The following is a 10,793-nucleotide window of genomic DNA, read 5'->3' as shown; positions in this document are numbered from 1 at the left end:
TAGCACGGATAGCACTGATTGGCTAAAGTCCGCCACTTCTCATCATCGCGCCTGGCGATTGGCGGAGTGAAGAGGTGCCGCAAGGTGAAGGGGGTGTGTAGAGGGAGCAAAATGGCGGCGGCCGGAGGGGGGGAGTGATGGCGGCGGTTGAGGACTGTGGCGCCGGGCGCTGACGGGCTCCGGCTTCCCCGCGACCACCGGGCCGGGGCTCTCTGGCCTCGCTTCCCCGTGTCTAGGTCTGCGCCGGGCACCGGTAGGGCAGGTTCCGGCCCTGGGCCTGCCCCGGTGAGAGTCGCTGGACCCCGCGGGGTGCGGTCAGGGAGCGTCGGGGCGGCTGTGACCGGCGCTGGGGGGTCGTAACCCGAGTCCGGATTAACTCCTCGCTGCCACCGGCAGGGCAGGTTCCGGCCCTGGGCCTGCCCCGGTGAGAGTCGCTGGACCCTGCGGGGTGCGGGCCGGGAGCGCTGGGGCGGCTGTGACCGGCTCTGGGGTGTCGTAACCCGAGTCCGGATTAACTCGCTGTTGGCTGCTCGTGGGCCCGGCCGCTGTTGGTTTCCCGTGTTAATTTGGATATTTCTTTCCAAGGTGCCGCTCTGCTCTCGGGTGACCGGTGCGCGGGAGCCTCGGGGTGAATTCCGCTGGACCGAGGGAGCATCTCTCGCCCGGGGCTGCGGGGATGGAGCCGCTGCCCGAGCTCTACGCCATCTTCCAGGGGGAGGTGTGTGAGGCTGCTGCCCGGGAGGCGTCACCGCCTGCGCCGTGCTGCTTTCCCTCTTCAGTTTGTTGCTTTAGGCTCGGCTCAGTTCACTGAATTTCACTGAATTTTAGAGTTGGAAGGGACCATAGAGATCATCTAGTCCAACTCCCCTGCTGAAGCAGGATTGCCTAGAGCTTGTCAGAGCATGTTACTCAGGAGCATCCAGGTGGGTCTTGAAAATCTCCAAAGAAGGGGACTCCACACCCTCCCTGGGCAGCCTGTTCCAGGGCTCTGTCACCCTCACCGTGAAGAAGTTTCTCCTCATATTTGAGTGGAACCTCTTCTGTTCCAACTTGTGCCCGTTGCCCCTCGTCCTGTCACTGGGAACCACTGAAAAGAGTCTGGCTCCCTCCTCCTTCAACCCTCCCTTGAGATACTTGTAGGCATTGAGAAGGTCTCCCCTCAGCCTTCTCTTCTCCAGACTAAAGAGCCCCAGCTCTCTCAGTCTCTCCTCATAAGGGAGATGCTCCAATCCTTGAATCATCTTTGAGTCAGTTCAGTGGCAGTTTGTGTAACTGACAGTTCTGTTCCACGTATACACGCATATATACCTGTATCTGGAGACTGGAGATGAGGAGAGGGTTCTTCACTGGGAGGGTGGTGGAGCACTGGAACAGGTTGCCCAGGGAGGTGGTTGAGGCCCCATCCCTGGAGATATTCAAGGAGAGGCTCGACGAGGCCCCGGGCAACCTGGTCTAGTTGGGGGTGTCCCTGCTGACTGCAGGGGGGTCGGACTAGATGGCCTTTGGAGGTCCCTTCCGGCCTGGGCAATTCTATGATTGTATGATCTATGTGTTTATTTATATGTAAGATGCTGATCTGACTAGTGTAGGAGTGATTGGCTGAGCACACGTACCCCGAAATATCAAGCATTGCAGTGTCTGACCTGCCCTGAAATTTAGAACTGAAGGAAAGCACAACTGTGTAATCTTTCTGTGCATGTTGTTGCCCCATCCCTGGAGGGGTTCAAGGGCAGGTTGCAGGGGGCTTGGAGCAACCTGGGCTGGTGGGAGGTGTCCCTGCCCAGGGCAGGGGGTGTCACTGGGTGGGCTTTAGGGTCCCTTCCAACCCAAACCATTCTGTGATTCTAACCTGTGGTTTGTGAAGGGCTTTGCCTCACATGTTGCACTGATTTTCTCCCCAGGTTGCCACAGTGACAGAATATGGAGCATTTATCAAAATCCCAGGCTGCAGGAAGCAAGGTTTGTTTCTCTCATTTTGTTCAGACGTTGTTTCACGTTGGCATGTTCAAGCCAACCAGTCACCCTTGGAATTAAAGGCTTGCTAGCTTTTAGAAAAAGCTCAGGAAAAGATGGGTTTTTTCGTAAGTTATGAATAAATTGAGGTTCTCAGAAAGTATTTAGAATACGATGGTATGTTTGCACAAATATGACAAGGACTTAGAGGGCTGCAGGATACACCCTTGGAATTAAAGGCTTGCTAGCTTTTAGAAAAAGCTCAGGAAAAGATGGGTTTTTTCGTAAGTTATGAATAAATTGAGGTTCTCAGAAAGTATTTAGAATACGATGGTATGTTTGCACAAATATGACAAAGACTTAGGGGGCTGCAGGATATTTTAAGGGAGTCATTTTAAGGGAGTCATTTTAAGGGAGTCATTTTAAGGGAGTCATTTTAAGGTATTGGAAGAGCTATAGAAACTTCCTACAGTTAGGTAATTTGCCCAACCTACTGCTTTTATGACTGATACAAGTGAAGATCAAATAAAAAAAAAAAAGAAAACCTGACTGAAAGGTCCCTCTATGTTTGTGGGAAACGTGCAGCTGAACAAACTCATTTTATAGCAGCAGCAGCAGCACAGGGTGGCTGTTCTGCCAGGTGCTGGTAGCCCCACAAATGACCCCTTCTCTGCTCTCCTCTTAAAGTGCCCGGTCACTCTAGTGCCAGTTGTAATAAGAGTTTGTGGACAGAGGTGTGGCTGCTGGAGGGGAGTTGCTTTGAGACCCTGAAATGGGCTTGAACAACAAGGTGTGTTTCCGTATTTATCCTCCCTTGTGTCATCCTGTCACCCACGTGTCACTCGTGCAAATTAAAAATACAATCTTGGGGCTGTGTCACCTTGTGATTGCAGGGGATCAGGGCAGCCTGGGCGTTTCGTGCTTCTGACTTTGCCAGCAAGTTATTGTGCTGCTGATGCGTGAAATGGGCTCTTCATTCTCCAGTGCCTGGGGCAGGAAGGGAGAGGTGTTAGTGACTGCAACGATTTCTTGTAGCAGGCACTAACACGTCTCATATTTTGGGTAAAAAATGGGGGCCCTGCTTCTCTGAATTAATTTGGAGCTGATCTTGTTATGTTTGATTGATGCAACTAGTTGATTCTCACCTGCATAATGTACTGGAGGAAGGAAACGGTTAGTTTTGCTTAGGGCAACTGCTGAATGTGTTCCCTGTCCCCCCAGGCAGTGGTCTCCAAACGTTTTTGATTGTTTATGGGCAATTAAAATCAGTTAACCCTATCAGTTAAACATTTTTTGAGCACACGCTCCTCAGCGTGTGTATATTTATTTATAAATTATATAATGTATACTACTGTCCTAATGTGATGTACCTTATAAACACACTCAAAAATAGAAATCAAAAAAGAGGACTAAAGATGAAATAAACACTATTAATTTTTTCAAGCATTTTATTTATTAATAGTACAAAAATAATGTCTTTCCATTATCTGCCCCAAAGGATGGTCTCGCATCCACCCCACTTTGGGGACTGCTGTGCTAAGGGCAAAACTGACATTCAGGGGAGATTTATCTTTACGTTTTGCCTTTCTTCTCTTCCAAACCCGTGACCAGGCCTTGTCCATAGGACTCACATGTCCTCCTGCCGTGTGGACAAACCCTCTGAGATAGTAGATGTTGGAGACAAAGTGTGGGTGAAGCTTATTGGAAAAGAGGTAATGTTAATTCTTTTATTGCTGTGTAGATAAAACAGGCTGCAGAACTGCTGGGAGCTGCTGCACACAGAGGCTGCGTGTTCCTGTTGCTTTGTTGGGGTTTGATGGGCTCTGGTTTTGGTGGGGGAATTCTCTTTACCCCCCAGATGTGACTTTGGGCTCATGGCTTCTGTGACTTGACACAAGGCAGTTCATAAAAGCTTTTGGCTTCAAAGCAAAACGCTTCCCTTTCATCCCCTGCGCATCCCTCGCAGGGATCACCCTCACTGGGGGATTTGGTGGCTAAATGGGTGATGTGAGAGGATCCCGAGGTAAGAGCTGATACAAACACAGCTCACTAACTGTTTTGAGAGACAGGTGTGTTCTTAGAAGCTGAGATTTATGTTTATTTTCAAGAAAGTACCAGTGGGGGTGAATTATGCCAAAGAGAAAATACAGAGGCTTTTTGTTTCTTTGTTTTGTAAGAGCATGATGGATTTCCCTTCCCTCCCTACAATCTACATTGCCTTTTCTGAGAATCATAGAATTGTCTGGGTTGGATGGGACCTTTAGGATCATCCAGTCCAACTATCAACCTAACTCTGATAAAAACCATCACTAAACCATGTCACCAAGCACTATGTCAACTTGGCTTTTGAATCCCCCCAGGGATGGTGCCTCAACCACTGCCCTGGGCAGCCCATTCCAAGGCTTCAGAACCCTTTCAGGGTCAAAATTGTTCCCAATATCCAATTGATTTTGAATCCCCCCAGGGATGGTGCCTCAACCACTGCCCTGGGCAGCCCATTCCAAGGCTTTATAACCCTTTAAAAGTTGAGGCCATTTCCTCTTGTCCCATCACGTGTTAGAGACCGACTCCTTTCAGGGAGTTGGAGAGAGCCAGAAGGTCTCCCCTCAGCCTCCTTTTCTTCTGCAGAAAGAGCACATCATCTGTATTTAAAGATCACTTGGAACAAAAACTAAAGACTCTTGCTTTGGTGAGCCGTGGAGACAAAGCAAGCTGACTGGATTTTGTTGGGTTCAAGGTGGAGGTGTTCAGTTCAAAGTTGCACAGGATTTTGCCATAAAGGCAAAAGAAAGAAGATAATAAAGTTGGTTTACAAAACATGGATTCATTTTGTGTGAGATAAGGGAAACAGATTGAGAAACTTTATCTTATTTACAAAGTGTAGGAAAAACTGTATGAAAGTTTTTATAGCTTCTTTTTAGCCATCTGTGATGTGCTTTTTGAAATTTTGGGGTTTTTTTCAATATAAATTTTTATTAAGCCACTGTTTTCTTTGTCTGGAACACAGTTGTTGGGTTCCTGCCTTCCTTGTTTTAGAGGCAAGGGGCAGAGGAGTTTTGGAGAGGTGGACAGCGGAAGGCTTCATTGTTAGATATCCTGTAAATAGCTGCTTAGATGTCATAAACAGCAAAAATAGAAACATCTTCAATAGCAGCATGGGTGAAAATGCAGAAAGTTGTTGGAAAGACTTAAAAAAAAAAAACAACCCAAAACCCAAATATTCAACTTTTGCTCTTGCTTTTAAAGTGATAATGTGGCAATCAAGGACTTAAGGGCTTACTCTTTTTTGAATCCTACTAATAGAGACACACTAAACATTTTCAGTCTCCCAAGGGGATCAAAATGGGGAAAAAAAGGATATAAAGTATCATTTTTCAGGGTTCAAGTCAGCAAAGTACTGGTCCAGGGAACTGCCGTGGGGGTGGATTATTTGAAAATTGCAGCAAAGCTTCCAAACATGCACTTGGGTTTGGCCATACCAAAAGCAGGATATTGGCCTGAAGGGACCTATAGTTTGATCTTGTCTTATTACGGAGGTAGCTGCTCAACAGAAGCTATTTTATTAGCTGGGATACTCTAAAATGTAAATGCAGCTGTGAAATAATAGAAGAAAAGCACCTTCATGTAGTGTCTTTTGTAGTGCTGCTCTTGGCTGTCTGACAGTTCCTTCTCTGTAGGCCTCCAGACACGGTGAATCGATGAACTTACTCTTCTCATTCCATCTCTTTCAGATGAAAGATGACAAGCTGAAGCTTTCCCTCTCCATGAAAGTCGTTAACCAAGGCACAGGAAAAGACCTGGATCCCAACAACGTTTCTCTTGAGTGGGTAAATCTCCTGAGGGGAATATAACAGAGCAGACAGGTGGCTACTGCCCGCTTTGCCCTGCATTCCTGGCTTTCCTGCCATCCTTTTCCAGGTGCCCCTCCTTTGGAGGGTGAGGGGGGCTCAGAAAGCCCCCCAGTGATGCTCTAGCTGGCTGGGGGGGCAATTGAAGGCACTGCTGTGGTTACACTCCCCAGAGGCAGGCAGGAGCCAGCGGGGGGGCTGCAGGGGGCTCCAGCCCTTCACACTGCGACGTGGTTCTCACTCCTGTGTTGTGAGGCCCAGTGCTTGTGCTGGGAGGACTCTCCAGGATCTTAAAGGAACCTGTAGGAGAGCTGGGGAGGGACTCTTTGTCAGGGAGGGGAGCCATAAGATGAGGGGTAATCGTTTTAAATTGAAAGAGGGAAGATTTAGATTAGATACCAGAAATAAATTCTTTGCTGTGAGGGTGGTGAGAGCCTGGCCCAGGTTGCCCAGAGAAGCTGTGGCTGCCCCATCCCTGGAGGGGTTCAAGACCAGGTTGGAGGGGGCTTGGAGCAACCTGGTCTGGTGGGAGGTGTCCCTGCCCAGGGCAGGGGGGTTGGAACTCAATGACCTTTAAGGTCCCTTCCAACTCTAACCATTCTATGGTTCTGTGATTTGTTCCAGCTGGGATTTGTCTCACTCCCACATGCTACAAAATCAAACCCTAACGGCTTGGGTATTCCAGAACTTCCTTGTTTACCTTTTTGTTTGGTGATATCTCTTGCAGGTCAAATAAAATTGCTTTATTTTCATACTGGGGAAGTGTATGTATGTGTGTATAGTTGCATACAAAAAGCAGATGTTAGTATGAAGGACATAAGTGCAGCTCCCTGCATTTGTCTGTTTTGTGTAGAGAGTGCTTGGTTAATCTCAAAAGTAGAAATGACAGGTAAATACACTGTTAACGATGTGGTTTATCCTAATGAGGAGTTGGGCACCTCCATTCATTGTTTTAGCTGATTAAGTGATGTTTTCAGAGCAACGTTTGAAAGAAACCTGCCTTTAGGTTGTGCCCATATAAATATACAGGGTTAAAGATGCGAGTGGTTTGAAAATGGGGCTGTCCTTCTCTTTCCAGTCAGGATGAGAGGAAAAAGCGCATGTTCAGAGACTACACCAGCCAGAAGATCACACTGGAAGCTGTTTTGAACACTGTGTGCAAGAAATGTGGCTGCAAAGGTACGTCCACGCAGCGGTGTCCTCTTCTGATGCAACCTTGTTCTAACCAGATACTGACCTGTAGTACTATGGCTGGGTGTGAGGACTGAATCTTGCTTCCACGTGTCTCTTTTAGAGGAGAACTACATTTTCTGTCACTTGTTACGAAAAGGAAAGGCTTAACCCATCTCCTCTTGTAAAGGTTTGTTTCTTAAAATCCCATCCCTTTGAGCTTCCTGCGAAGTACCTTCCTACTGAGCACAGGGTCAGTCCAGGGTCCCTTCCTGCAGGATTGGTGTTTGAGTGTTGTAGCTGAGTTTTGTTCCAGTTTTGCATTTTAAGAAACAAAAAGACTTGAGTTGCCCAGAACCTACCCTGTAAAGGTTTGTTTCTTAAAATCCCATCCCTTTGAGCTTCCTGCGAAGTACCTTCCTACTGAGCACAGGGTCAGTCCAGGGTCCCTTCCTGCAGGATTGGTGTTTGAGTGTTGTAGCTGAGTTTTGTTCCAGTTTTGCATTTTAAGAAACAAAAAGACTTGAGTTGCCCAGAACCTACCCAATAAATTCATATTTGTGCCTTGATGTTCTCACAAGTGATGAATGAGAGCAAAGAGAATATCTGTTCCCCTTAATCTCAGCATCAGGGAAAGCAGCATCGAGGAAGCAGCTCTTTCTGGGCTCATTTTCTCTCCTTGGACACATGTAGAACAACCTACAAAAATAAAGAATATTCACTATAAACAACGTAACGTTCAGCTCCGGTGGGAAGGTGCATGTTCAGCTTGACCTTGCAGAAAATGTGCATATAATAGGGAACACTGCAGAAATAAATATATGCCTTCACCAGATCATTTCATTCTAAAGAGCCATCAGTGGAAAATTAGGGAACACGGTGTTGGATTGTGAGTAGCATCTTACAGCTCAAAACAAGCGTTTGTGTGTTGGATTTTTTTTAATCTGAGGAAAAGTTCCTGTTTTGCCCAGTCCAGCAATAGGAAGTTGGCTTATGGGATGCCTTTTCAGTAGCTTTTTGCAACTTGCTGAGGCATAAAGTAGGTTTTTTTTGTACGTGGAGTTTTTGGTGCAGCCTATTTGTCGTGTGTCACTTAGCCCTAGAGTGACCAGTTAGGCTGGAGTTCATGCTGTTTGGGAGAAGGTTGGTAACGACTGTGGATCTCTGTAGTGGTAGATAACTATCTTTAAAATACCATTTTAAACAACCCCCAGAGCTTCCAGCTGGATTCTGCATATTTCCAGTCTGCTTTTTACTGATGATGTCTACCTGGATAGATCTGTTTGCCTGACAGAGCTGCTGTTTCCACTGTAACTGTTGGTGGGGCAACTCTGATGTCTCCAGAGTAGAAAATGTAGAACCAGAGGGAGCTGATTTCCTCTCTATTTGTGGGTTTGGTCTCTTTTCCCAGGTGCCTTTCACACCAACTCCCTTTCCCATACACTTCCCTGCTGTTTAAGCCCTTGTGCAGACACATTTCTGCCACTTGCCTTTGTTCAGACACGAGTGTTTTAGTTCTGACCTGACTGATCTTTCCAGAACACCCCGGGTTGTGTCTGCTTCCCTGTTTAATCAGGGCATGCTAAATGAGCTGAAATAAAAGGTCAAAAAAATGTACAGTGTAGATTCTCTTATTGTAACTAATAATAAAAATATCATTGGGGCACTTTAGGTGTCTGAAAGACAGTTATTTAAATAAAATAAAAAAGGGGTTGATGGTGTGGATTGTTCCTTCCAACACTATTTTACAGGACATTTTGCCAAGGAGTGTTTCGTGCAGCCTGGAGGGACCAAATACAGCCTCATTCCAGAGGAGGAGGAGGAAGAGGAGGTGGCAGCAGCAGGATGTGAAAAGGATAAAAAGACCAGCCTGGCTGAGGATTCTTCAAAAAAAAGGAAAAAGGTAGGAGGTGCCCCTCTGCTGGCCTGGAAAAGGGAGCCAGATATAGTTATGTCTGTGACTTACTGCAGTGCTGTGGTTGTGAGGAGCCGGTTCTGGGCTGAGGAAGTGGCTCAGTTTCGTGCAGGGTCTGTAGCAAAAGCAGGAATCTCCTCTGCAGACTTTTTAGGTAACTCTTATCCTTTCTCCCTGTATTCCTGCTAAACTGCCTTTAAGATGGTTTTGTGCTATGATGCACAGTCTCAAAAGATATTCCTTACAGTGAGAAGAGGGTTGGTTGGTTTCTATTTATTTTTTGGGGGGGGCTTTCTGAGGCTCTATAGAAATTGCTTCAGTTTCCTGAATTTCTGTGGTTCTTGCCAATAACCTCTTTCCCCTCCCTTTTTGCTGCTCTTGCCCCGACACCTTTCTTTCATCTGAACTCAATGCCCCACTGCCTTGCTAAAGGGGGTGTCCTGACCCAGCCAGTGCCATGGGACTGGGCTTATCTGCGTGTGGCGGGGGAAAAATTGCTGTTGTGTTTGCACAGGGACCGTGCTCCACTTCCAGGCACTACAGCAATTTTTCTCTCTGTGAAAATGTCAAGAGATAAGGGACCTTTTATGTCCCGTGTTTGAACGCTGGCTTCGGAGCGGGCTGATGTAAAATGGGGGGTAGGGGGGGGACCTGAATCAGGAGTGTTTGGTGGTCAGGCTGATAATACAGCAACAAATATTCCAGTTCTAGACTTCAGTAAATAAACTGTTTCATCAGCCCCTTCCCAACTGGAGTCCAACTTTGATTAGATTTCCACAGCCTTTTTTGGGTTGGTTTTCGTTTTTTTTTTTTTCCTCCTTTCTTTTGACTTTTCTTTCTCTTTCTAACTCCATGGCCTGTCTGTATCCCCTTTTTTGGGTTGGTTTTTTTTTTTGCTCCTTTCTTTTGATTTTTCTTTCTCTTTCTAGCTCTATGGCCTGTCTGTGTCCCCAGAGAGGGACGACAGGCAGGAGAGGTGGTGGGTTTGTGTGTCAGGGGAAGGATGTTGTAGGCAATTGCACAGTGAGAAGTAGCTTCCCAGGGCTTGGCTCCCCCGGCTCGCTGTGGAGATGAACCAGTGCCAGCACTGGTGGGAGGGACTGTGAGCACTGGGAACAGGGAACGGAGGGGTGTGTTTTGATGGCAGCACTCGGGGCAGTCCAGGGTGACACCAGTAGCTGAAGTCTCACTTCCAGTCAGGTTTTCCACTGGTGATCTGGTTTATGGCACTGTGTCAGGGGAAGGATGTTGTAGGCAATTGCACAGTGAGAAGTAGCTTCCCAGGGCTTGGCTCCCCAGGCTCGCTGTGGAGATGCACCAGTGCCAGCACTGGTGGGAGGGACTGTGAGCACTGGGAACAGGGAACGGAGGGGTGTGTTTTGATGGCAGCACTCGGGGCAGTCCAGGGTGACACCAGTAGCTGAAGTCTCACTTCCAGTCAGGTTTTCCACTGGTGATCTGGTTTATGGCACTTTGATGCGCTCTTATTTGAGCAGGAGGGGAGTAGCTGGGGGGGATTGGAGGAAGGGACAGCACTGCAGTAGAAGAGCCAGGAGCATAGTTGTTTCTCCCCTACAGCCAGTACAAAATGAAGTCAGCATTAATTCCACATCCAATCTCCAGCTTTCTGTGCCCAGTAACGCTCTGGCTCTCCATCCAGCTGTGAGAATGGGATCTCTTCTGGCTGTAGATGCTGTTGCCTGGTTCCACCCCGAGGTGTGCTCTGCTTCCCCACTGCATGGCTTCTCACTCCAGAGTATCATAGGATCATAGAGTTGCCCAGGCCGGAAGGGACCTCCAAAGGCCATCTAGTCCGACCCCCCCGCAGTCAGCAGGGACACCCCCAACTAGACCAGGTTGCCCAGGGCCTCGTCGAGCCTCTCCTTGAATATCTCCAGGGAAGGGGC

At 47.7% G+C, this 10,793-nt stretch overlaps 1 protein-coding gene across 6 annotated transcripts in view; it reads left to right on the top strand.

Annotated features, from left to right (window-relative positions):
• The first annotated feature begins 56 nt into the window (after positions 1 to 56).
• The window catches only part of ZCCHC17 (zinc finger, CCHC domain containing 17), a 25,952-nt gene continuing 15,215 nt past the window's right edge, over positions 57 to 10,793 (top strand). For 2 of the 6 annotated variants that reach the window (XM_014961703.1, XM_014961698.1), the window contains exons 1-7: positions 103 to 285; positions 586 to 718; positions 1,902 to 1,959; positions 3,565 to 3,665; positions 5,685 to 5,776; positions 6,880 to 6,980; positions 8,723 to 8,874. In XM_014961703.1, coding sequence (XP_014817189.1) covers positions 677 to 718; positions 1,902 to 1,959; positions 3,565 to 3,665; positions 5,685 to 5,776; positions 6,880 to 6,980; positions 8,723 to 8,874 — 546 coding nt within the window. In that variant the 5' untranslated portion in view covers positions 103 to 285; positions 586 to 676. The other 4 variants (XM_014961702.1, XM_014961701.1, XM_014961699.1 and 1 more) reach the window with 4 other exon arrangements.

The sequence above is a fragment of the Calidris pugnax genome, unplaced genomic scaffold (assembly GCF_001431845.1).
Source record: "Calidris pugnax isolate Ruff unplaced genomic scaffold, ASM143184v1 scaffold501, whole genome shotgun sequence".
Lineage (NCBI taxonomy): Eukaryota > Metazoa > Chordata > Aves > Charadriiformes > Scolopacidae > Calidris > Calidris pugnax.
The sequence above is the reverse complement of the archived record's forward strand: the minus strand, read 5'-3'. Positions and strand labels throughout refer to the sequence as shown.